Genomic DNA, 27,784 nt, shown 5'->3' on the forward strand with positions numbered 1-27,784 from the left:
CTTTCCATCCGTCGGAAAGCACAGTGCCAAGAGGCGGGTCGAGGTGTCAGCACTTAATTAGCGCCTCATGCCCAAAAACACGCGCTCCCGCCTCTCATTGGTCAACAGGTATTTACGAGATCGACGCCCATTGGTTAACATTTGTGGAGACGGCCGCTGATTGGGTCGGGGAGGCTTTGCCCGTCCTACGTTGCTACCTTCCCCCCCACCCCTCTCCCTCCACTCTCACGCTTTACAGACACAGGCCCCGTCAGGCCTTGTGAATATACGAATTTTATTTAGTGATGATTAGATATAAAATCATTAATTTCGGAAACCCTACGACTGGTTGCGAAATATTTTCAGGTGAATTTTCTCCTCGGCCAAATATTTTATCCCTCTAATGTAACCAGCACTGTCGCTATACTCCCCGCAACCATACAAAAAAAAAAAAAAAGCCCTAGGGGTGCCATTGTCGGTAGTCATTTGTCAAGTATGGCACCGTCCACACGCCCTCCGACTTATGGCACTCAACAAACATTAAGTGTAAGGTGAGGCCAGTGGATCGTTAGGCTCTCCGCCTGGCACAATACATCTGTGCTCAAAATTTTCGCACTGAAACAAAAACAATCGACAAAGAAAGCTTAAAAAAAAAAAAAAACTCTGGGTGATTTCAGAAACACATATGAGATTTTTAATATGAAAATATAATCATTATTTGCAATTATGTGATTTAAAATCGGTTGTTATACAGCTTTGCAACAAGTGACCGGAAAGTGTGATTGTAGGAATGGTGCAACAAGGCTGAGCCTTTGACGACCCGATTGCAAGGAAAAGTGGGTGAGTGTTTGCATTCTGATTCACTAATACTTCCAGTCAAGAGCAGTACACTTCAGTAAACTTACATAACTGTAAGTAAATAATTTTGTTTACACTACTACTGGTAGTAATAACAACGATCATTATATTTGTCATTATCAGTAGTAAGAACATATCTATAGCATGAATTGAGCTGAGTGAGACTGACATTATTGATGAGACTCGGTGATTAGCCTACCGAAAAGCGGCTCCAGTTTCGCCCATATGATTGCTACGGACTGCACAAAACTACAAAATTTGCAGGCTTGCAGTATATAGGTGACATCACGCATGTTATTGCTACTTCTTACAGTGATTGTAGTCAGGCAGCACAGCTCATGATCGCTGTCAGTGACGTGAGTACGAAACTTCTCTTTGCAATTAATGAAATGTGTAAAAAGGTAGATATGTTTCCAAATTAACAACAAAAGAATTCACGTAACACCTTAGAGAGGACATGCAAGCGGCTCCATTCAAAAATAACTCAGTGATCTGAAACATGACCGTGCACTTCTCATCAGGCGTCTCCTAGTCTCTTTAAGACATATCGAATGGTCTGCCTAAGAAGGTTTAAATAGTTTATGTGCTTCTAGTATTCAAATGACATTATTGACAGTTGTATTTGCCTTGTCAGTTTCTTATCTATTTATTGCCTGAAAAGTCTTCAGCTCAACCTATCCTTCACGAGCTTGACGAAGAAAGAATTTAACTGTGCATTGCAAAATTATCTATTATCATTATTGCCACTGTTTCTTGAAATATCATTATCAGCACCGATATCATAAATTTATCATTATTGCTACTGTTTCTTTAAATATCATTATCATAAATTTAACGTACACTGAAATTTTCATACCAAGATACACATCAACTATTCAAAACCGGACTCTGTGTATACTGCGTGCCACCCATTATATTACAGAAACTTGGTTCTAAAGCCTTATCAGCCCCGAAAGTACTTCACAGGACCATTGGATAGGAGCCCTCGAGGCATATTTGCGAATCATTTATTACTGCGCTTAACATTTTTAAAGATCCACCGCCCCCAAAATTGGATATGGTATTCCCTTAACGTTATTTTAAGTTAAAAACAAAATCAACTGCTGGTGTTGTATGTGCATCTCCCAATTTCCTATCTCCTGTGAGGTTTTAGAATAAGGTGATTCTCTCCAAAGACGGGTTTTCTCGTTTTCATCATCGATTTCTACCAAGCAGCCTTTCATCCCTAACCTTTCACTTAGATAATTCTATTGTCTATAAATTAACCTTATCAGTCCCTCCTTCAGAAACTCATTCGTCTTTTCGACCTGTTTTGCACAAAGATAATAATGAAGAAGTATTATAACAATCATTGACAATCAAAGCATACTGCAGTTCAAACGTCCCAAAGCAATTCAAATTCATCCCTTTCTCTGTCATCATTCAGATTAGCCAATTTCTTCGGGAAAATACACAAGTCAACACGGGCGGCAAATCAACATTTTGGTAATTGGAGTGTCTATATTACGTGAACTAAATGACAAAATCGGTGGTTTTTATCTTCATAAGGTTTAGTGCTGACTGACTGACAGACTGACGGCGTTAGTTTTCATTTGAACAGAATATCTTTACATACATGAAATGAAAATATTTTTTGCAAATCTGGTTAGCTTCCAAGTTTTTGCACTCCTTTGCAAAGCTAAGTCAATGGCCTTCAGCAGCACTCATAGCACCTTTGAAAAGCTTCTCTACACTTTTTTTCAAGAAAAAAAATATATATATATATAGTAAAGATGTACGTATATATATTATATACATATATACATAAATATACATACATATATACGTACATCTATACAATATACATACACATACATACATACATACATACACACACACACACACACACACACATATATATATATATATATATATATATATATATATATATATATATATATATATATATATATATATATATATATATATACATATATACAGGTCACAGGATGGTGACAACCGAAAAATTATCACATTCTGAAACCAATTACAGGAGGTGACTCTAATGGGTGTTAACCTTCCGGATATCAGCAAGACTTTTCCGGTAGACTTTGCTACCCGCTTGCACTTTTCAACCCTGGCTGTGACCAATTTTACCATGTGGATTTGAACTCTGGTTTCTCAAGGGTGAGGCTAAGCCTAAACCACTGAGTGACGAAAATTTAATATATATATATATATATATATATATATATATATATATATATATATATATATATATATATATATATATATATATATATATATATATATATATATTATATATATATGTGTGTGTGTGTGTGTGTGTGTGTGTGTGTTTTGCAATGACAGTTTTCAAAAGCCCAACATATTGCTTAACCGAACACGGAAATACTGCATGCAGCAATGACAGCATCCCCTCTAGCATTATTGATCAATAAACCGCAATCATAAAGTGCAATTAATCAACTAGTAATTCAACATTCTCACCCACACCCACCATTTCTATCTTCCTACAGACTGTGACTGACGAAGCCGCCAAAAGTCTTTTGCACGATGCCCCGACGACGAAAAGACAATTCGGAGGCAGGTGGAGGGGCCGGAGGAGGAGGAGGAGGGCGAGTGAGGGAGAAGCCCGTACAGAGGAATGCTGCCAATGCCAGGGAAAGGGCCCGCATGAGGATACTCTCGAGGTAAGGAGAGAGTTGAGGAGCTTCTCGAGTTGTTTTGTCGGTTAGTTACGGGATTTTACTTGATTGTTACAGAAGATTTGTGGCCGCTAAAAGCTGCCTTTGCGATAGTTAATGAATATTTACATATATAGTATTTTGCTTTGGACTTTTCTATCTTCATAACAATTGTTTTCATAACTAGAGTGGCATAAACCTGTTAATAACCTAGAAACTAGTGATGAAACTTGCGATCTACCTAAACACGCATTGCTGAATACGTTATATACCAATACTATGGAACACGTATAAATTTCATATTAAACAGCAATGGTACTTGAAAACCGCCTTGTGGGAAACAAGATAGAATGGTATAAAGACACCATCCAATACAGAAATCCCTTGGCTTGTCAGTTGAAAAGATCAGTGCAGATCAAGTTCATGTCACCCAAAGCTTAAGCAACCAAGGCTATGAATACGAGTTCAGTGATGAGCTAAAGCCTCATGTAGCTTTAAAATCATTTAAAACTGCTGGAACCGAGTTTTATGTAGGTAATCCTGGATAATGCTGTACAGATCTAAAAAATCATTTTAACTACCCAAGTTGCTTCAGCAAAACCAAAACTTTTTCATTAGTAGATCTCAAATCGTGTATCTGTCCATCTTTATTTAAGAATGACCAACGTTCAATATTAATCATTCCACTACCGCTAAGTAATTATAGGCCGAATAGCTGCAAAGGAAACAGAACGAGCAAAGACGAAGGGACAATAAATTAAAAAGCGATCTGAGTTAGTTCAGACATTAAAGCAGAGACGGAGAAGTTTAAAAGAATTACATACACTGAGAGCAAGGACTGATGGAATGACGGAATGTGGTCAATGCTTCTTCTGGGTAATTTCATAAGGAGGCCTTAAGTTCCCTATAAGGTAGGACATTTCTTGTCCGAGGGTAGCTTCCTTAAATTAGTATCTTGATGATGGATCGGGCAATGACTGGTCTTTATATAACTAAATAATTTTTCATATTTTTGGAAAATGAATTTTCTATAGGAAACACGTGGAAACAACTTCAGCAATAACTATAAGACAAGATTATAAGTAGTGAATATTTTCGAACTGCAAATGCAATTTTGCTACACTACGTTCACAGTTCAATGATATTTAATTTGAATGAAAATTTACCTGCGTTTCAGGGGAAACTATATTTGGTTTATAACTAATCGTATTGGTAAGATGGAAATCGTATGACACAGTTGTACTAGTCCTCAGTCCGAGGTTACATTACAAAAAATATGAAAGCAATTATCCAGAAGGTTTGCTGGACAAGAGTTTAATTTCTAGGAGAGTTTTTTTTTTCCAATCCCAATGCTTTACCTTCGAAATGGTCTCAATTATTCAGGGTCTAATTCTAGTCATCCTATTTTTTAGACTAAAAATTCGGATGGAATGAGAAGGACTTACAAATACAAGAAAATTCGGTGTGTCAAATCAAGCGAAAGATGTCCTTTGTGATCAAGAGCATTGCATATGTAAAGTTATTAATCACCATTATTGAATATAAGATGGTAAGTGGCTCTTTCAAAATGCCGACGAATTAAGTGAGTGACATAAAAGACAATCCACATTTTGTACGGCACGAGATGGACATGTTTGTAAACCTCTGTGGAGAGAGTAATACACTTTGCAGCTTTGTTGTTTGATGAATGTTTATAGGCCCCGAAAAACATCTCATGATGGGCGGTCATTGTCACTCGAAGTGTGCTTCCTGTCATTACCATATATCGTCGTTACCCATTTCACTTGAGAAATAATTTGTTGTTTCTACAAATGAAGATGAAACTAAAATATTCGTTTCGACAGTTCTCCGTTCATATCACATTGCTACTGACGCAATGCGGATTTCAAACAGCTCTTGAACTGTAAATTGCCCGAGTGGCTTGCTAAATACACGTTGCAACGAAAACTTGTAAGTTTCCTCTCTTATCTGGCATTATTGAGGTAGTTCCATCTCTTCTTTTAAATAATCATACGTTGACTTTAAACGTGAAGAGTTCTTGGTTTATAATACGTGCTGCGCGCATTGTATGCTTCTTGGACCATTTGAGCTACGAATTTGTAAGCTTTATTTCTTGGTTTTTAAATCATAATGACACCAACCCCTTCTTTCTTAATTACGGTGTCTTCCTCCACCTTTCTGACCTGACCCATGTAACTTTAAATCCTAACTTGATTCAAAGATGCTCTGACGCAAGAACGATTATATGAAGTTATATGAAGTTATATCTGCCTATCATGTGTTTATATAGTATGAATTTTTCTGCGTCACTGAAGCATAAATTGGATTCCAAGTAATACTTGTATACTATATTTCTAGTTTGGCTCGGTAAATCCTTTGTTAAAATTCTTCAGTACACATTCTGTCTTATAATGGAAATAATATATTTTACAGCTAACGATTAAATTTCAAGTTGTGTAGAAAGAGTAACTTTGTTCAGGGTATCCTAAAATTTTCTTTGCTCCCAGCAATGTTTCGGTTTACGAGAAATTGCTGTCACCATCAGCCCGAATCTCTATATTTCCCTACCTGAGATTATCAAATATTTTGTAAGCATTGTAATTTTTCACTATCCTGTCAATTTACAACATTCGATAACTTGTTTAATCATCAAGAAGGAGACTCATTTCTTAACTGCTCATAATAATGGCACCTAGTCTATCTAATCAAATTGATAACAGTATTAATTTCGGGGGAAGGGTTCATTCGCGGTCCGTAAGTTGAAAATTCGACTTCAACTCTCATAGTTGGGGTTTTATAGTGATCTATACCTTAGTTTAACCAGACCACTAAGCTGATTAACAGCTCTCCTAGGGCTGGCCCGAAGGATTAGACTTATTTTACGTGGCTAAGAACCAACTGGTTACCTAGCAACTGGACCTACAGCTTATTGTGGAATCCGAACCACATTATAGCGAGAAATGAATTTCTATCACCAGAAATAAATTCCTCTAATTCTTCATTGGCCGGTCGGAGACTCGAACTCGGGCCTAGCAGAGTGTTAGCCGAGAACTCTACCGACTCGTCCAACGAGGAACTCTACAGGCTGGTGAAGAAGTTACAAATTCTTAGAATTCTTACGATTTTATCATAATTCACTTTTAAGTACTTAATTGCACTTTTTACACTTTCTTTAACTAGCTTACTCATCTGCGTCAGAGTTCAGCTAGCGAAATATTGTCCAAATATATGTTCCCTACTTGAAACACATCGAAGTTTTTCAAATATGCCTGCAGTCGATTATTCGAAACAATAGTAACAGATACTGGATTGCGTTTTCATGGATATTTCATCTCTAAAATATTCAATGTCCCATTTTTGTTTCATCTTTAGTAAGACCTTGGTATATGTAATTTCAGTGAATGTGAATTATGAATGAATTAATTTTCAGGGTCTAACGTTTTCAAACGAGAAGTGACTGTAGATTTAACGCAACAGAGCCTCGGAAACTGAGCCGAAATAGAGGTTAAAAAAAAAATAATAATAATAATAACAATAATCATTGGAACACTAGTCACGATCCAAATATCCCTGAGAAGGAATCTGGAAAAACTAGATGCCGAAGTAGCTCCAGGACTCATGCAGAAGAGTGTGCTAATAGAAACAGCGCACATAATGAAAAAAAGTGATGGACTCCTAAGGAGGCACGATGCAACCCGGAACCCCACACTACAAAAACCAGCCATTCGAATAGAATGACTGTGAGAGAGAGAAAAAAAAAAAATCTGAACAAAATGCCACCGGAAGTCATGGCTGTCCCTGTTGTACTGAGAGAATACCGCTCGTCATACACACATCAGCACCAAACACCAGAAATGCATAAGTTACTCACGAACCAGATCCCTCGAATTTGTGCCAATAACCACGAAGGCATGCTTGACACAAGGTGAGGTCACTTCTGAAGCAGCCATGATGACCAACACTTTCATTTGCGAGTAAAGTCTGGGGATAGTCTAGAAAAAAAAGAGAAAGCTTTTGTAAAAAGAACTGTTCCAAAATATAGTTTTTTACAGGGGGTGGGGGGGCGTCAGGGTAATGAAACAGACTTGAAAAAAGAATTTTGAACGCTGACTTAACACTGCTTCAAAATGATCATAGTTTTAACATTTCAAATTTAGTCTTTTAAAGAAATTCACTAATTCTAATCCCTTTTACATTTTTATCCGCAAAAGATACAGTACTCGTGGCAGATTTTCTAAATCACGATTTTTAGCAATTGGTGTAATTTTCTAAACTGCGTGTTACGCTGTCTTAAATTACGCACAAAGATCCGAAACTGTTTTATGTCATTTAAGGAAATATTAAACAGAGGGATCATGCAGTATACTCTCATATACTATGCTATTTATACTAATCAGAATAAACTGGAACTTCATCCTTTGGTTTACTCATATATGCATTACTGCAATCACGATCTGCTTTTATTACCTGGAAAAATAGTTATATGCATATTTCAAACACCTAACCTGGTGAGAAATGAAATTTATTTTTATCACTATAATGATGTGGTGTTGCTGTTACCTTGTTGTGATAAATTTAATTTTTATAATGGAGTCGCCTCACAATAAGAACTAAGAACAAAAACACAAAAAGTATTCTACACACTTCAAACTATAGTAGATACAACCCCAAGAAAATCTTGTCAGGGAAAGGAGCCACCGTAATCTTAATTTCTTTAACTGTAGTCATTTTCAGGGATTATTTCAGATATACTTTAACTAATTTTGTTTCAAAATGAATGAAGGTTGCAATATAAACTTCCGTCCCTATTTCGCAAACTTTTGTTTTCTCTCACAACAGGCAAATTTATAGGAATATACTCGAACATTTAGTTAATAATGGCACCGTTTGATCCAAAGCTATGACAAAAAATTAAGAAACACTCCATAAAAGTAAATAAAAACATGAATCTACTGGAACATTTAGGTAATATGGCCACAGCTTGATCCGAAGCCATTGATATAAAATTCAGAAACCCTCAAGAAAATAAATAGACAATCTGACAGGGACTAACAGTATATGATGCTTTATAAGCTGAAAAAATATTGTCTGGAAGGTAATTAAAAGTAAATATTACAGGTTACATTTCACTGTCTACTGAGTGCTGCTACTTATCCTTCACTGGGGTTTAACGCGATCTCAAATCAAAGTTTAGAATGTACAACAAAATATTATGTGGTGGAACCACATTGCTGAGACCATTGTTACTTTCAACTTTTGAATGCTTTGGAACCCCGCAATAATAATAATAATAATAATAATAATAATAATAATAATAATAATAATAATAATAATATAAAAAGCAATGTGTATCGATATATTTTTTTGCAACAAGGTAAACTAAGTGAATTTATCTTTGACTAGTCTGTGTAAAGCTTAATGACTGTATTTTATCATAATGTTAAAAAACACGTTGGCAAAACTAAACAAGTAAAAAATGCGCCGAAGTTTCTTCGGAGCAATCGAGTTTTCTGTACAGCCTCTACAGCGTATAATTAAGGCCACCGAAAATAGATCTATCTTTCGGTGTATGGACCGCGGACCATGAAACTTTGACCACGTTCCGGTGGTGGCCTATCCTATATCGTTGCCAGACGCACGATTATGGCTAACTTTAGCCTTAAATAAAATAAAAACTACTGAGGCTAGAGGGCTGCAATTTGGTATGATGACTGGAGGGAGGATGATTAACATACCAATTTGCAGCCCTCTAGCTTCAGTTTTTAAGATCTGAGGGCGGACAGAAAAAGTACGGACAGAATAAGTACGGACGGACAGAAAAAGCCGGCACAATAGTTTTGTTTTCCAGAAAACTAACAAGTGAAAATATCGAGCTAAGGCTATCACACGGAAATTTCTTGACACTGCATAAATATCAGCCATAAATAAACAGAAGGGAATGCTAATTTATTTACACTGGAAAACTACATTAAACTGGCTTTCAGCTGATACATATTTCTTTACTTTTCATGTCATCTGTAGTAAAACTCGTTTTAAGTGTAATTTTTAAGTTTAAATGCTGTACTTTATCGTAAAAAAAAAAAAGAGGCAGACAATCTAAACCTAACAAAAAACAAACATTTTTACACATGCGTGCAAAAAAATATTCGCCAAAAATAAAATAGTAACATAGGTTATAAAATGTTTTTACAACATACAAAATTGCGATCAACTGCTTTTCCAATTATATATACGTTATTGTTATTTATCTCTGCAATAATAATAATAATAATAATAATAATAATAATAATAATAATAATAATAATAATAATATTAATAATAATAATTTCATCTACTCGTTTTTCCTCTTGCAAGGTGTGGCATGAATAGGCGACAGGAATGAAAATATTAGCATGATTATAAAAAGCTGTTGTTCCAAAACTACAATTTACGGACGTCTTTTTGGGGATGAAGTTGCTATCCCTACTGAGTTATAACGTCTATCATATATTGGTTGTTATTCATTCAGTTACTCACCCGAAGCAACGTTACCTAACTTCGCTGACCGGACGCCCAATATCATTATTATCATCATTATAGTAACCACAGAAAACGGAATGGAATATCAAATTTACACCAAAGGACAAGCGCTTGGACCTAAGCGGTCATTCAGCGCTGAAAGTGAAATCGAGGGTAAAAAAGGCCTTGCGGTGTAACATGAGGAAAACCTCTTAGTCACAGAATGAAATATCAGTTAGGCGCGGGTGGAAAGTAAGATGGAAGAAAGAGAATAAGAACGGAGGTACAGTGAAAGGAGTGAAAGGGGTTGCAGCTAGGGACCGAGTGGACGCCGCAAAGAGCCTTAAATAATGCCTACCGTGCACAGCGTGAGGTACACTGACAGCACTAGCCTCCCCCAGCCCCCTCCGGAGTAACCACACAATACAGCCATACAATATCTGTTAACGGATGATAATAGCTGTAAGAAAATATTCATTTAATGCAGTGATAACATCACTAACAGAAAATATTACTGTAATAACATACATGAATTCTTTCCACACCTTCTCGACAGAGCCTTCTCCCGTTTAAAGACAACGCTGCCCTGGGTTCCAGCAGACACCAAGTTGTCCAAATTAGACACGCTGCGACTGGCAACTTCGTACATTGCCCACCTTCGTGCCCTCTTGCAAGACGATGCCCAGCCCAGGTCGCAAACACACCCACTAGCTCTGGTAAGTCTCAATTTATTTGTTTATCAACATTCTTACATTTTCATCACTGTATGGCATTTTTATGCGATTCTTTTTTTCTCGCATTTGACATTTGCACAGACAGGGATTTATAAGATTGAATGTTATATTTAAAAAAATTATTTGAGATTTTTGTTATCCTTATTTTTTTCTATAAAACAACTATGTTTATTACCTCCGACTAGGCTGTTATTGTTTGGTTCGGTTCTCTTTGTTTATTTGTTTGGTAGCAGAGCTACACAAAAAGTCATACTGATTTTGACGAACATATAACCAAAAGGTGGGCTTCGAAACTGGTAAAAAGTGATTGAACTTATGGAGAGATCAAAATCTGAATACGCGATTTTTGAGTGTGTGCGTGTGTGTGTGTGTGTGTGTGTGCGCGCGTGCGCTTGTGTGTGTCTCTAAGGGGGAGGGGGAGGGGTTCAGCGATGAGAGGTTACCTGGGTGGAGGGTGTTTGGAGGAAGTAAGGTCTTCGAGAGCTTTCGGCTAAACCGCATGCAACATAACAGTGTATCAAGACTCACATTCTGTTGAGGTGTCACGTTGCCACACTAATCTGTAGCCAGGAGTCATTCACGTCTTTAAGTGAAAAGTGGTGGAAGTATTATTGCTGCCAATCCCCATGACTTTCAGAAGAGTTTTTAGTACTACTTAAAGCGCCTTGTTCTATTAAATTAGCTTATCTGTCTTGCACTGATGTTTGGTATACTCGTTTTGTTTATTACTCCATTTACTGTTCTTTATTTTGCGATAAATAAGTATTCTATTAAGAATACTGCATTGGCTTGTTACAGGAGAATAATAATAAGAATTCATTCATGAAAGGCAGGGCTTTCCTTTTAAAAAGATAAAATACTGAAATTTCAAATATTGGTTTATAAACCCATCTATCATTCCTGCATTCAAAATGACTCTATAAGTAAATAAACAATAATCTGGAGGAGGGGGCTATAATTTTACCGAGGAAATACATGTCAGTCTGTTGGTAGTCTTACGAAAAAAAACAGCAAAAAATGCTGTGTGACATCCAAGTTTATCGATAAGGTGCGCGAAAAAAAGTTCACCGTTTTCAGAGATAAAGGCACTGTCTGTACTTACTGTCTTTAGCCTGTGTACTCTGTTGGTATGTCAAGTGACGTATAATCTACTGCTTACATAATAATTTGTGTTCCGCGAGGACAAGTTTTCTATTTATTGCTTTTACTCTACTAACCGGACGTCAACTGCAACCTCTTTGTAAATCTACAAAGTCGGGCATAAATGGAGTTTATTGCGCGTGTAGCTGCTCCCGAAAATAAAAAACTCTTGATAAGAGTTTGTAGCTGATTAAAATATTTTATTGGGGAATGTTTGTAAGTGCAAATTGTTAATGTTTAAACATACAGTGCTTCGTTGTTTGATAATGGGACTTCGAATTCAAAATGATTTTGACTTTTAGCCTTCCTGAAATGCAATGGTCAAAGTCTTAACAGTAATGCCTTTGGTGTAGATGATCTCTATGTCGTAAGATCTCGACCAAGGTTCAGCTGTCTACAGAGAAAGCTATATGCTCTCTAACTCCGTGTTATTCCCTAAAGCTCTGGCCTTCATTCATAAAATTTTCCTTAAACTTATGCCAACTCACCGTATCTTTTCCCATTTTCCTTTTATTTCTTAAACCAAAGGGAATGTCGAGAGCGTAAAATGACAAGGCTGGTATCTCATTTATTCACGCAAGATTATTTATTCTGTACTAACTAGGGAAAAATTCAGTCACAGCACAAAAAGTGTTCTTCAGAGTGTTTTCTGCATAACAGTAAAATATTTTAATATGCAAACCTTTTCGTTCGATGTGATCAAAAAGCGTTCAAAGTAATTAACTGTTTTGTTTTGTAAAATTTTAGTGCGATCACCCCTAATCTTCCTTTATGATCTGATACCAAGCTATTTACAGGCATCTGGATAACAGCTTATACATCTCTAATGGACATACTTGTAAGCACAGCACTTAACCTATTTTTCTCCGGTTAAGTACAAAGTAGTCCCATGGTGTGTGACAACGTGTGCGATTCCAGTATTTGTTATGACAATTGAAGACTACTGACTTAAAACCTTAAACTGTTAATAAATGAAGTACATTTCTTTAAGCAAAAACATGCAAAGGGCTTTGGAAGTACTGAGAAAAAAAAAAGGGAAAAATCAAGGTTACATTAGCGCAATTTCCTGACTACCGTTCTCTAAGGAAGAAAACAAATAGAAAACCTCTCAGAACATCGTCTGTAAACTTTCCTACTGTCTGTCATAACTCTGACCATGCCAATAAGATCTAAATCCGTCATCACCGTAGTTAGAAGCTAAGACAAAATGAAGCTAGGCAACAGTGTTCAATAAGGTCGAACATCCCATGAGATTCTGTCATGAAAAGCGAATTTACAGTGGAACCCAACGAGGGACTAAACAGAGTTCAAGAAAGGGCTCTTTTCGCCTTGCCTAAAGAAAACAAAAATGACAGAAGACACTTTACACTGACGAGCTACTGTTTTCCCGCCGATTTGTCTGGTCTTAGTACCACCTATGCTATAAGTGTCGGGGATAGGCATTTGTAACTGCGATAGAAGTACGCTAAATGACTTCTTCCTTGTCAGAGTAAATACATCATGATAAAAGTTGAATTCTGGAGTCACGATGTATCTTGAAATAACGTTCGCAGATTTTATGTGAAGCTTGACGGAATTATGGAGAAAATAATGGTCTTAATCTGAAGTTTTATCTATGAAAATGTAGAAAAAGAGCTTGACATTTGAATTTAATAAACATCACTAAGATTTCAGTTTAATACACTTTATTTAATATGTCAGGCTTACATACTCTACTAGATGAAAAAATAGTAGCTACAATCATAATTATTACCCCTTACGGAGATAATAAAAGCTAGAAGTTCATATATCGTGATGAAATCAAATGATTACCTAGCAAATGGAAGCAATATAGACATTTCATTAGGGTCGACCCTACTGTAAATAAATAAACACTAAAACTAACACGACGAGATGCAGGAAATAGTGGGAAAGATCTAAGGGCGCCTGCGGGCTTTCAATTAAGAGCATCGCGGACCGAACAGGTGTAGTATATCAGGCTGTTTCAATATTTAGTCGAGAGTCCCAAAGCTATTCCGAGGGGATGTACCGTCAGCGTCGCCGACGGGAAGAAAAAAAAAGTGGAAGAAGAAGAATTCTTGAAGTGTTTACGCTTGGTGGGAGGGCCCGAAAAGGGAAGAGACGCCCCTGTGAGTGGTAAAGGGGTAGGGGAAAAAGGGGGGAGGGGGTAACAAAGGTCACGTAAGGCGAAAGTAAATAGAGAATCAGTGGGAAAAGTCGCTGCAATATGATATGCTACAAAGGGATAAATGATTTCAGACGCCGAGTTGGGGGGAGCGCCGCGGAAGAACATCTGTGGTGAAAATGAGGATGATGTGTGTGTGTTGATGATATATGACAAATGATATAAACGTCAGTACCGCAGTTAATGACGCTTTCTGAATATACGAGTAAGTGCTCCTATATATTTACACACACACACACACATATTTATATAGGCCTATATATATTTATAAATATTGTATATCTGTAAATATATATGTATGCGTGTATATATATATATATATATATATATATATATATATATATATAATGTATGTATATATATGTATATGTATAATTATATATATATATATATATATATATATATATATATATATATATATATATATATATATATATATATATATATATATACTGTATATTAGTATGAATATTGAGGTACAATTTTGAAATGCAATATCATAATAATTTAACACTGAATTATATTTAGAGAAAACTGTTAAGGTCTATTGTTTATTAAGGTTAAAGACAGAGGGAGAGAGGAATAGGGCCATACTTGTAAGGCGTCAAAATAATGCAAACGCAGAACGAGGGAAAACAAAAATGATCGGAGAAATTGGCATCATTTTAAACAAAATAAAAGAGGAAAAGAAAGACACAAACAAAGCTCAGAGATACTCTACTTCCGCAAGTCGCAACCTTGTTTTGTTTCCGAATCAGATACGAAGTGGGTTGACAACCGACTTATTTGTTGACACAAGAATTTTCACTTTTCATTTGGGGTGCTACGGTTCTCTCTCTCTCTCTCACTCTGTCTGTCTCTCTCTCTCTCTCTCTCTCACTCTGTCTGTCTCTCTCTCTCTCTCTCTCACTCTGTCTCTGTCTCTCTCTCTCACAGTGTCCTCCCTCCCTCTCTTTTTCTCTTTTGTTTATAAGTGAGCAAATAAATGCGGGATACAACACTTAGTGAAATAAACATAAGGAATTAGGGTAAGGACTTGTCAGGGCAGGTTTGTATGAACACTTAATGATGCGTAATCAATATTCGTCAGTTTATTTGGACAATGGCGACAGTGATCAGGCTGTACAATTATCATTATGACGGCATTTTCCCCCCCAAAATCATAAGGCTGTAGATATCTGTTACGATGACGGCCAGGATCTACTTTGCTTTCGTTGGGCAAAATTGAAATCTTTCAACCTCACTGTGCTTAAATATTACACTGTCATTACGAGAATTACTTCTACAACCAGAGTTATTACTTTTGAAAGCACCAGTTTATGTGGTTCCCAATCAGTAGATTTTTTGTCTGAAGTCATTCTGCAATTTCAAATGCATCTAGAACCGAAAATTAAAAATTTGTTGCCTAGCTCTTGTAAGTAGGACTTGAACTAAAATGTTCCTTTTATGTCAGTGGACGCGGGTTCTTTCTTTTGTCGAGATTTCTGAGTTGTGGAGTAGGTTTGCTTATATGTTAATTAAAATGGAGTAGAAGATTTTCTTCTATGTTAAGGAAAATGAGTAGGTTTTCTTCTGTCTACAAGGCACTGTTGAAATGTTTGTTATAATTTCGTCTATACCTGTTACAACTTGCTCTTGCGTCCTGATACAAAGATTGTATTGAACAGAACGGAATACAGAATTTCGGCCAAAGGCCAAACGCCGGGACCTATGAGATCATTTAGCGCTGAAACTGAAACTGACAGTAAAAAAGATAGAAAGGTGTGACAGGAAAAAACCTCGCAGTTAACTTTGAATCAATTGTTAGGAGAGGGTGGAAAGAAAGAGAATATGAACAGAGGTAAAGTAAAAGGAATGAAAGGGGTTGCAGCTAGGGGCCGAAGGGACGCTGCAAAGAACCTTATGTAATGACTACAGTGCACCGCATGAGGTACACTGGCCGCACTATTACCCAGCAGAGAACAGCCTCGTATTTTTAATAATTTCATATACAATTCTTACATCTGTCTCCTACGTTTGTTTGAAAAGCCTCATCTGAAGAATAAAATCATTTTACTTTGGACTGGTTTGCCTCCAGGTTAACCCACTTTGACAAGGAGTACGCCATGTAATGTTTCTCTGCTAAGTGTAACCCCAATGACTTGTGGAAGCCTACTGTACAGATAAAGGCCAAGGGACCTTCCCCTGCTGAAAAGGGCACTTGTAACGCGTTAAGGGGTTACAAATCTTCTTCACTTGCCGTTTCTATTTTAAGATTTTCACAGGAAAGCGTGTCCAAATATATGATAAAATGAAGAAGAAAAGATAACATGCGATTAGCTATGACATGCTGACCAGGACATACCAACCTTGATAAAGGAACATCGTTTTATTTTCTGGCGCTCTAATCAAGCTGAATTTATAAAGAAGCAAAATCTCCAAAGATCCTGCCTACTTGTGCCCAATAAAAGAATGTGCGTTCATCACTGGGTTGGGATAGGGACAATAACAACTATTTGAACCCGCTGAGGCCTACAAATTGCGCACATACACAATTGATTAACTATGACATACATATATATATCTATTTTATATAAACATACACAAACACACACATTATATATATATATATATATATATATATATATATATATATATATATATATATATATATATATATATATATATATATATATATATATATATATATATTTCGGGAACGAACTTCAGTCTCCTGAGTGACAAGGCAAAGGGTACCGACTGACCTACCAAGGTAGGTCAGTCGGTACTGCCTTGGCCTGTCACTATATACGGAGACCAAGGTTCATTCCCGATGTGAGTCAGAAATTTATTTCTATGAAACATGTCCTCATGTGTTCATGTTTCATTACATTATATATATATATATATATATATATATATATATATATATATATATATATATATATATATATATATATATATATATATATATTATATTATCACCTTCATTTTGAGGAGAGTGACACCAAAAACATGACCATACAAATGTGACCCCAATTTTCTACCAGTTAGGTAGTGCACATGACATAACCAGGTGACTCCAAAAGTATACCATAAGTTGTTTAAATATCTTAAGCCATGCCTTTTAACTTGCCCAAGTAAACGTTATATTTCCCCAACATACCCAGCATAAAATACATATGCACAAAAGTATGAAAATTAAAAGTAAAGAATTTAATATACTGGTAGCCATCTGACTACATAACTGATAACCTGTAATAATCACAACAGCGCATAGGACGTTGGTGATGACATCATTTGCATAAAAAATCTCAGCCTTGCGATAACATCACAACCAATCCTACAAATAACAAAGAATGCCATTGCGAGAGATGAAACGTTTCTAGAATTAAAGAGAAGGACAACAAGAAGACCTAAAATGGAAACAGCAGACGATTGCTTAATATTCTATACATACCCTTTGTTTACACGTTCCTGTTATCACATTCTTCATGAAGCGCTAAACGGGCCATTATAGATGGTGGGGTGGGGTGGGGTTGGGGGAGGGGGTGGCATTCGTTGAGTAGGAAATGCAGACGGTAAGGGGAGGGAGGCTTGTGGCAGCAAAGAGATGTCTAGGCAGCAGGTAACGTAGTGCCAGTGCCAACAGTGCCAGGTGGACTGGATCATCGCGCTGACGTCTCTCTCAACGAGCCTCGCCGGAACACACTTCGCGCTCTTGCTCTCTCTCTCTCTCTCTCTTTTTATTATTTCCTCATATCCATCACTGTATTGTTTCTTGGCTTTTTTTTTTTCTAGAGACTCTTACAATCAGCTTATAGTGTTTTGCATCGGTAGATAACCCCCTTTTTTAGTGGTAACACTACAAAGCTCTGAACTAATGCAATGCATTGTTTACCTACTCTCCTCTCTTTTTCTATTCTTTCATGAGGTGCATCTATTCGGTCTACATATCTTCCTGTTTTCGTTGGTCCTAAAAAGGCTTTCTTGGAACAGGAAAGTACTGTAATCATATAAAACGAGAGCAATGTCCTATATAACACGTTAACAGATATCAACCGGGTACATCCCAAGTTAAGAGACGTTAAAACATATTTGTTAGCTTGGTATTCTCATTTTTGGTTTTACTCTTCCCAATCTTCACTATCAGCTAAAATTTGTAGCCGCAAAACTATAAGATCCTGTAGCATTTCTACATGAAATTTCACCAAGATCCTTTTTTAGATAAATATAAAGGTAACTAAAAATTACTTCGCACCATGGCCTTAGGTGCTTTAATGAAGCAGACGTCACTATATTCTTCACACACACACACACACACACACACACATATATATATATATATATATATATATATATATATATATATATATATATATATATATATCTATATATATACATATATGTGTGTGTGTGTGTGTGTGTGTGAGAGAGAGAGAGAGAGAGTTTGTGTGTGTGAAAATATCCATCTTGTACGAATATCTCTTTGAATGGTGTGAACTAGAGCTTTACTCAGTATGACAGGGGGCGAAAGTCAATGTGTTTCTGTGCTTCGATCCAAAAAACAACTCTTCGTATCTGATGACATGTTCTATATGAGTTGCAGGTCTTTCTCATAAGAGCAGCTCTTCTAATTTGTGTGTCTTATTTGTCCTCGCATGGAGGATCGTTCTTAATATCTGAGGAGTTTTTCACATATTCTTTATTCCTGATAAATGACCTGGCTCTTATTTCCAATTTTATTTCACCTCGCCTGTTTTACAGATATTACTTTGGATAATATGCGCATGAAAGCTGCATTACGTGCCTCACGTACTATATCATCCTCATTGTACCTGCCAGTCCTCGCCATTCAACAAATACAGTCACAAAGTCAATGACCAAGCGATTAATCAATATCTAACGCCATTCGCCTCTTCAGTATTCCACGATTCTTGAATCTAAGGAAATTCAGTACTGATTTTATGAAATTTGCAATATCCCGTTAATTCTCGCGTATTATGGGTTATTTAGCGAAAATTTTTAGCCAAATTTCAGGAGGCCGCATCTTGCGCGAAGCATAAAATGTGGTGGGGCGTGTGCGTTTTCATGTCTCATTTACAATGCTGTATTACACATCAAGATGCTGGGCTACGATTCACACATCAGAGTAAATATTAATACAAGCCTTAAACGTGTACTATGATAGGCTATGACATAACTTTTATATGCACTTGAAAATCAATAAAAACCAAATAAATCAAATGTACTGATGCACAACAAACATTAAACAAGTACGTGTATAATACTGACATGCAAATCGCTTGCGTTTATGGTAAGTTATCAGATAAAAGCAGCGAATATTGCTAAGTATTGAAAATTGAAAGCGGCATTTTTTTTTTATTATTAATGTTGGTTTGTTATGTTCTTTTTATTACATATGTTGAATATTATGCCCTACTCGTAAGCATTTACTCTACAAAAGAATACCTAAAAATATTCTCGATGAAAGATAAACGGAAAACTGGAAAATAGAACAAAAATTCTCCCTAGCTGGTGACTGCTGATTAATCTTAAAATCAATGGTAGACTGCTTGCTAATATTTCGAAAGGATAACTTTTTATATGCCGGAAGTTTGGTAAGCCTAGCTTAATCCAATCTACCGAAAGTGGAATTCGCACAATAACGGGGATATATGACGGAACCATCTCTTCGAATTTAAACTATCGCATGATACGAGAGTATTATACGGTTCATGAAAAAGGATGTGAAAGCACGTCCCAATTCGGTGATAATGAGTGTCCGAGTGATTTCTGATATCTATGTGACATCTCACTGCATATCAACGAGTCGAACTTTTGACGGCAAGGAAAAGATAACCTAATAAAGAACCTGTTCGACAACGTCACATCTTTTGAGTACAAACTTCGAACGACGGATGCCCCGCTTCACGACAACAGATTTGATATTTTGTTTCCCAAACTTTATCAGCATGTGGGGTTACTGGTGACCCAGTTTGCTACAACTTTCAGTGTACTTATCTGTGTGACTGATTTGCAGAGTAACTGTCTTGAAATGAAAGCGTAAAAATGTTGGACTAATTTTTATACCAAAAATATTGGAAAGTAACACTATCCCAGGCAACCGGTCTATTGCCATGAGAATGGAGTCTTTCGAGCACATATATCTGTGCGTAACTTTTTCCCGGTTGAATATCGTCAAATCATAAACGATAACCAGTCTAACTGATGCCCACTCGGAAACCTCTCTTCGGATTGCTTTGTCTGATTTCTCATTGAAATATTAATCTGGCATAATCCATGAACTGGACCGTATTAAGGATGAAGTAATTGATTGCAAAATGTGAAAACTTTTTATGTCATTTTGAAACGAACCTAAGATAATACATCTTGTGACTGAATTTAAGTACAAAAACATTACTGATAGTTCCTATTTATTTCTAATTTATTCTTAATTCCTCTTACATGATTTTAAGTGGTTCTTATAAAAGGGATGTCAATATTGTTTAAGCAGAATGAAAAACCTGCACTAAAATGATCAAGGATTCTGGTACAGGCTCTCAGGAAGTCATTCTGGGATGAGGCTGCTAGTCCCATGCCTTCCCAACACTGGCTGTGATTCACCATAGAAGACAAACTACAAGGAACCTAATTCATTGCCTAAGCCAACTTCGCCAGTGATGGATATATTTATCTATATATACACATATTGTCCATATATATAGATATATATACATATGTATATATATATATATATTATATATAATTATATATATTTATACATATATACATATATACATATAAAGAGAGAGAAAGAGAAAGAGTTTCAGTTACAGTTGACATATACGTGTATGTATGTCGATACAAATCTCCTAGCGCTTTTTGGATACACTCGTAACTAAGCCTTGAATTCATATAAATGAAGCAATCCTTTAATTTCGCGTTGGTATTTGTCCTTATTTAATAATTTCCCACATGGACTCGAGAATTAAACTGATAAGCGTATCTAAAACGTGAGAAAATCGTTCACTTATGGGTTTGAAAAAATCGTATATATATATATATATATATATATTAAATTATATGTATATATATAATATATATATAATATATACATACATACATACATACATATATATATATATATATTATATATAAACAAGTATGTATGTAAATGTACCACAGAAAAAATGAAACGTTGGGTATATATTCCGACAGCTCCGTCATTATATACATCTTTAACAGAAAATACATCACATTCATATTATATATACATATTATATATACATACATATATTATCGTTTCAGTAAAACACATGCAAATATCATCTATGTCCAAAATCCTATTTAGCTGACAAGCTCAGTGGCAACCTGCGATTTTAAAATGGCTGAATTTTCCCTCTCCTGGTAAGCTTCCTTACCTTTGAAAACATAAACTATCTTCAGTTTTCTTGACAGAGAAAACCAAAAGCTAAAATGGAACCTACTTTTCATTTTAACTAGCTTTCGTGTTCTAGATTTGTACGATCCCACGGTGATTGCCACACTCCAAAACCTCAGCAACAGTTACAGCCAAAAAATTACACACTTCCAGTCATGTACATCCTACTTCATTTTTTTCATACAAATTCATCTTTTGGTATTCCACTGTGATTGACGTAACAGCTGGAAATTTGCTGTTATTGCCTGATAGGCAGCTAGGTGTAAAGGGTAAAAAATCTGCCACCCTTTGTACCGATAAATTAAATATCTATGGCACTCGTCTTCAGTTTCTGTGGGATTATGCTACTGAGACTTTCTTATTCCAACTTTCTTTGAAAGCCATGATGCATGCTTAACGTTATCAAATTTACAAATTCTGTCTGTAATTAGTTTCACTACTAATCAATGCCAGTTATTCAACCCATTAGCCAAGCTATCCATTGCCCTGTTCCCGCGTAATCTTATCTGACACATCAACAGGAAACATCTGCGAAAATATTTACAGGTACGAAGGGCTTCAAGTTGCTAATCAAAACAATCCTCTTCCCGAATGAGTGGAGATGTGATAACGAGAGCGCCGAAAAAAATCCTTAAACGTGTAAACAAAGTAAACGTTTTCCTACCCGACGCCTATTCTTCTTCCCCTCTCCTTGTAAACAGCAAGCGTCGTAAACTTCTTTGGACGTCCGTCTGTTGCCATCTGGTTCCAAGTCTTGAATCTGTTTAAGGGCTAAGAGCTAATTTTGGCATCGTTGACTATGCTTGATATATGTAAACTATATTTACATAATCGTATACGAATACGGAGATGTGATATATATATATATATTTATATATATATATATATATATATATATATATATATATATATATATATATATACTGTATATTAGTATATATATACAATATATATACAGTCTGCATCTGTACGCATGTATGTAAAATATATTTATATTTCAAGTATAAATAGCAATGTCAAAATCAGATCCTTATCCTATAATGAGATTCAAGACTTGGAACCAGATGGCAATAGTCGAATATATATATATTTATATATATATATATATAATATATATATATATATATATATATATAAATATATATATATACATATAAAATAATATATAAAATACATCACACACACACACACACAACAGATATATATATATATATATATATATATATATATATATATATATATATATATATGTGTGTGTATGTGTGTATAATATATAACATACATGTGTGTGTGTGTGTGGATCTACCACAGAATAAATGAAACACTGGGTATATATCCCCACAGCTTCCGTCTTTGTATCTAAGGCATCTTCAAGAGGACTGCTACATAGTGGCAGAAATTAACACTGCCAGGGTGACAATACAAACGAACATATACATCTGAAACCAAACATTCACGGCTGACAAGTGGGAGAAAGAGAGGGAGGAGCAGAAAACTCTACCAATAAACGCCCACAAAATAATCAACATTATTATCATTATATTATTATTATCAGTAGCAGCAGCAGTAGTAGTGGTAGTAGTAGTAGTAGTGTATTAGTAATTGCAGTCGTAGTAATTAGCCTGATATATATATGCATATGTGTCATGTCGATCTTGGTAAAGATACCAAGCTGAAACAAGTCTACGACTTAATTCAAATAACTATTCCTCCTGCAGACCTGGCCCTTCAGCTTCCAACGTCCTAACGAGCCACCTAGCGGAGGAATGGAGGTGACAAGCGACCAGAACGACAGCTACGCAACTCATTGCAACAACGCGACAACGACGACGATAAATCACATGAATACACATCACATGGACAGGTAAAACTCAAAAACTACATGAGAGAATAAGACACAAGAAATGTTTTCACAAACGGATTGTATAAATGTTGTACTCTTGTATGTTTCACAAAAACTTAGAAGGCTATCCATGTAAGTCAAGATAAAATATTTCTTGTGGTAACAACGCAAATGAATTTTTCTTAAGAATACAACGGCAATTTGAGAGAGAGAGAGAGAGAGAGAGAGAGAGAGAGAGAGAGAGAGAGAGAGAGAGAGAGAGTGTGTGTGTGTGTGTGTGTGTGTGTGTGTGATGTTACGTATATGTAAAGATTTATATGAACTATATATGTATATCTAATATATATGTACAGTATTATATACACACATATATGTGTGATTGAGAAAGAGGGGAAATTCCTGAACCTTTCTCTATTTGCTTATGATAATCTTGCTTATTTAGCTTATGCTATCTACTTTATATGCAGACGTACCACAGGGAAAATGAGACACCATTTATAAATCCCGACTGCTTTCGCTTTTATATCTAAGACATCTTCAAGAGGATTGATACATAGTGGTAAAAATTTACATGGCAAGAATTACAGTAAAAACTGAGCAGGCATTCCCCACAAGATTCTGTCAAGTTTTGCTACTTGTTTCCTAAAAAGTCTCAAAAACCACAAGCCAGATCATATAACCTATGTGCTTAATCTTGAATAAATCATGAGTTACATGAGATGCCAAAGAACATATATTATGAAGATATGGGACATAAAGTTAGCATAGGTTAGGTTACGTCAAGTCAGGTTTATCTTTTACAAGCTGACCAACCCGGTGCTGCCCGTGATAATTTTGAACGACAACCGATAAACTCTCTCTCTCTCTCTCTCACTTCCTCTCCCTCTCACTCTCTCTCTCTCCTCCCTAACACCCCCTCTACTCTCTCTCTCTCTCTCTCTCTCTCACGCTTCCTCTTCCTCCCTCTCTCTCTCTCTCTCACTTCCTCTCCCCCTCACTCTCTTTCTTTCTTTCTCTCACTCGCTATCAATAGGAGACAATATTCATTAGGTTACGTGGTTATTTTGAGACCTAGAGACAATATTCATTAGGATACGTGGTTATTTTGAGACCTAAACTCCTTTCGGGTAAAATACGACAATCGAGAAGAATATATTAAAAGGATAATTGGCTGGTTAATCATGAAAAATATTATGGGATTTTTAACTGTGCATTTTCCACATCTGTAAGGGCCTTGGGCAGGTGGTATTTTAAACAATTTGCTGACATTTTATTGGAGCACTTATTTAATTAATTGAAGAATAATTCTAAAAACCACCCAATGACTCACTTGCCCGTATAAAGTTAGCAACTTTAGTAAGATACCCGGAGTAAAATATTAAAAACCACTTATCTCCTCAATCTCATATTCTACATAAACCAGAACCCCCCAAGTAGTTAGCAAAATTACGATTTGTTATATCAACACAGCTGCCTTTGGCGTGTCATCTAGCTGAAATTTTTAGGCTAAATATTATGTTTTATGAGCCCGAGTCACCATACGGCTTCGCTTCAATAAAGTAACCTACTAATGACAGTCTATTCAGATTTCTAGTTAGTAACTGAAGTCGTTTGAAATTTCAAAATTTGGTAAACTTTAAACTACTACCGCACCTTCTAGGTTCGGCAACTTCCAGTTTACGTGCAAAATGGGCATCTTGGGAAAGAACGTAAAAGATTAAACAATGACGGCAAATACCATAATCATAAAGAAACGGGGGAAACACATGCAAAAACATGGACAAAAGACGATAAATATTCCGGTCAGCGACTGGCCGCGGTAGTAGCTTACTGGAATGGTAGCTTCAAGGCTCCCTCAAAATTAGCCTAACGACGGTCTAAGTGAGAAAACCTAAAAAGTAAGACCTTTTCATCAAAACTGATATGTGCAGGCGGATTAACGTAAGTACATAAAACTGGAGAGAAAGAAAATATTACGGTAATTACGAAGAGAAAACAAAAATGATTCCTAATGCTCAGCTATGGGCTATGGTGACCTACTACCTAACCAACTCGCACAGTTTAGTCAAACTAATTATGCTGCTTACCTTTGCCCATTCTTCTCTAACGGTAGCACACCGTGATATAACACCATACTGTGGCGTTCTGAACGCAGAAATAACAAATTCACCATTTACATTCCTTATGATTTGTTCACCATCTTAAACGAGCTCAAGGGTCCAAGAGAAAGGAGCCAATAACATTTACAACTTCTTGTTTACAAATGTTTCCTAATCCTGAATCGAAAGCATAAACAAAAGTAAATCGGAACTGTTCGCTTCATTATTAAGATAAAAATGAACATCGTTTTCTATATTTTATTTATAATTTACCACAGAATAATGATCGATAATTTTGTCTGAGTTACTGTGTTAACTCTATGCCTTTTAAAATAATGTGACTCTATTGTTATTTGTTCTAATATTTTCTTGTCGTAGTGACCACCAACAACAAACATTTTCACCGTATTTTAAACAGATCTGTTTTTTGCTAAATTCCCAGCATATTTATGAGATATCTGAGATTAATTTTGCTTTCATGACCAAACTGATATTGCAGATTTCTTCATAAAAAATACATTAATTTTAAATAAAGTAATTTTACCGATTCCAAGCATTCATGAACCGGAAATACGGACGAAAATACATTTTCACCAAATGCCAGTCGTGTTCGTGTATTTAGGATTTCCTCTGTGTGTGTGTGCGCGCGCGCGTGTGTGCCCTCCTCTCCGTGTGTGTGTGTGGGTGTGTCGCTATTAGGATCTGCATTACTTCGTGTCTGAAAGGGAATGCTTAACTGACTACTTACCTTTTGCTCATTAAAACAAGAAACTGTTCGTCTTGAAATTCAAGAGACAGAAAATCTGCAGAAGACAAACTAATTATATAAGTTATATTTTATTTCCAGGTACTTTGGTGATGACCTACCCGATTACGATTACTATCCTTCGGAGCTTCTGCATATCGCTTGAGGTGGAAAGGTTGACCTTTTAAAAGTGTGAAACTGAATCTACCTTACAAAAACTCTATCATCCATCCTGGGAAGACTTACGTATCGCCAGAAACAGTTGTTTCAGTGAACCACAAATCTAGTGCTTATGACTAGTGAAAACAGGGAGATAAGATTTTTTATTCAAAGGCTAGAATTTCCATGATGAGTGAGACGTAATTGGTGGAAGTAAATACCTTTGGAAGCAAAGGAAAATATACCTAGCGTGAATTAAGGATACAAAGAAAGCAGACGATTCGTTACTGATCAGTGTAGACGAAGACAAGCTTCAGAGATTATTTTGTTTACTAAAATATTAATTTGCCCCAAGATACTAAAAATCAGCGAGCCTTTCAGCTTATACTGTCAACCAAATGAGTAACGTTTCTCGTGGCTCCCAGTAAATGGATTAAAATAAAATTGTGTAAGCGGTGATGGTTGTTAAATTGATAATCACTTTTAGTGTACCATTAAGTCTGAGAGATATACGTAGGGCTGGCCCTAATGATACTTTTACATTGTGTTAAGTGTCTGAGGATCTCGAGGCCTTTCTTATGGTGGATATTCGATTGTATTAACTTACATAATCTCATAAGGCTCGTTCAAAGGATTTATTTTTTGACGAGAAGTGAAAATTAGAGAAAAGTTGCTGAGAAAGTTGGACAGCTAGGCGGAAAGACCACAGAGAATGGATGAAAAGTTAGAGGCAGTAAGCTATGCACCTATGAGCCGAAGGATCACTGTGAAGAAAATTTAGTGCCGGCTACCGTTTCCCACGTAAAGTGGAAGACGATTATCGCTGGCAATGTTCTCCAAGTAGGAAATGCGCCATTGTTCAGTTGGATACAAATTTCTTTACGTTGTTTTTGTACTCTTTGAATGAGTAATTGGATAAAAAAAAAAACTCTATTACATAATTGGTTGTGTTTAACCCCTTTGTTGACAGTAATATGAAGGAATAGAGAGAAATAAGATATAGCATTAAAGGCTGACGTAAAATTAGGTTTTGTAGAATTAAGTTTATCATGATGTGTTAATGAATTTCATATTAGGTTATAAACTAATGTTGGTAAAAGTATCCAGTATCGGTCTAGTCTTCATAAGGCACCTATTTTTTTATTCCCATTTTTTTCATGTAAGAGTTGTTTTCAACAATACGAGTATGTTGAATATTAAGATTTTAAATGAAATTACAAGTGGTCGATAATGAAATATTCTAATATCATTAAACATTTAATATATTTTGCTGGTTTTTTGTAATGAATACGGACTAGAAATCCTATCAGTTCAGTTTTCTCACCCAACACCGAAGTTCCCGGTATATATAAATTGTACAATAAATAAAAGAAATTTTTTTTAGCAACATTTAAGACCCCAGTGTTTGCAACATCATTTAAATGGATTTTAAAA

The 27,784-nt window shown here is 35.9% G+C and overlaps 1 protein-coding gene across 1 annotated transcript; it reads left to right on the top strand.

Annotated features, from left to right (window-relative positions):
- The first annotated feature begins 450 nt into the window (after positions 1–450).
- LOC136835307 (musculin-like) lies at positions 451–27,616 on the top strand. Its single transcript, XM_067098629.1, has 5 exons — positions 451–819; positions 3,357–3,530; positions 10,579–10,738; positions 23,223–23,368; positions 26,294–27,616. Exons 2-5 carry the CDS (start codon positions 3,394–3,396, stop codon positions 26,355–26,357), a joined length of 507 nt encoding a protein of 168 aa, XP_066954730.1. The 5' UTR covers positions 451–819; positions 3,357–3,393; the 3' UTR covers positions 26,358–27,616.
- Positions 27,617–27,784: the final 168 nt, after the last annotated feature.

Source organism: Macrobrachium rosenbergii, chromosome 4 (assembly GCF_040412425.1).
Source record: "Macrobrachium rosenbergii isolate ZJJX-2024 chromosome 4, ASM4041242v1, whole genome shotgun sequence".
NCBI lineage: Eukaryota > Metazoa > Arthropoda > Malacostraca > Decapoda > Palaemonidae > Macrobrachium > Macrobrachium rosenbergii.

Bases quoted from the DNA above. Each gene is read 5' to 3' on its own strand.
- LOC136835307 (XM_067098629.1), top strand. From the start codon at position 3,394: ATGCCCCGACGACGAAAAGACAATTCGGAGGCAGGTGGAGGGGCCGGA. The intron at 10,739-23,222 runs GTAAGTCTCAAT...TTCCTCCTGCAG, and splicing joins AAACACACCCACTAGCTCTG to ACCTGGCCCTTCAGCTTCCA. The intron at 23,369-26,293 runs GTAAAACTCAAA...TTTTATTTCCAG, and splicing joins AATACACATCACATGGACAG to GTACTTTGGTGATGACCTAC.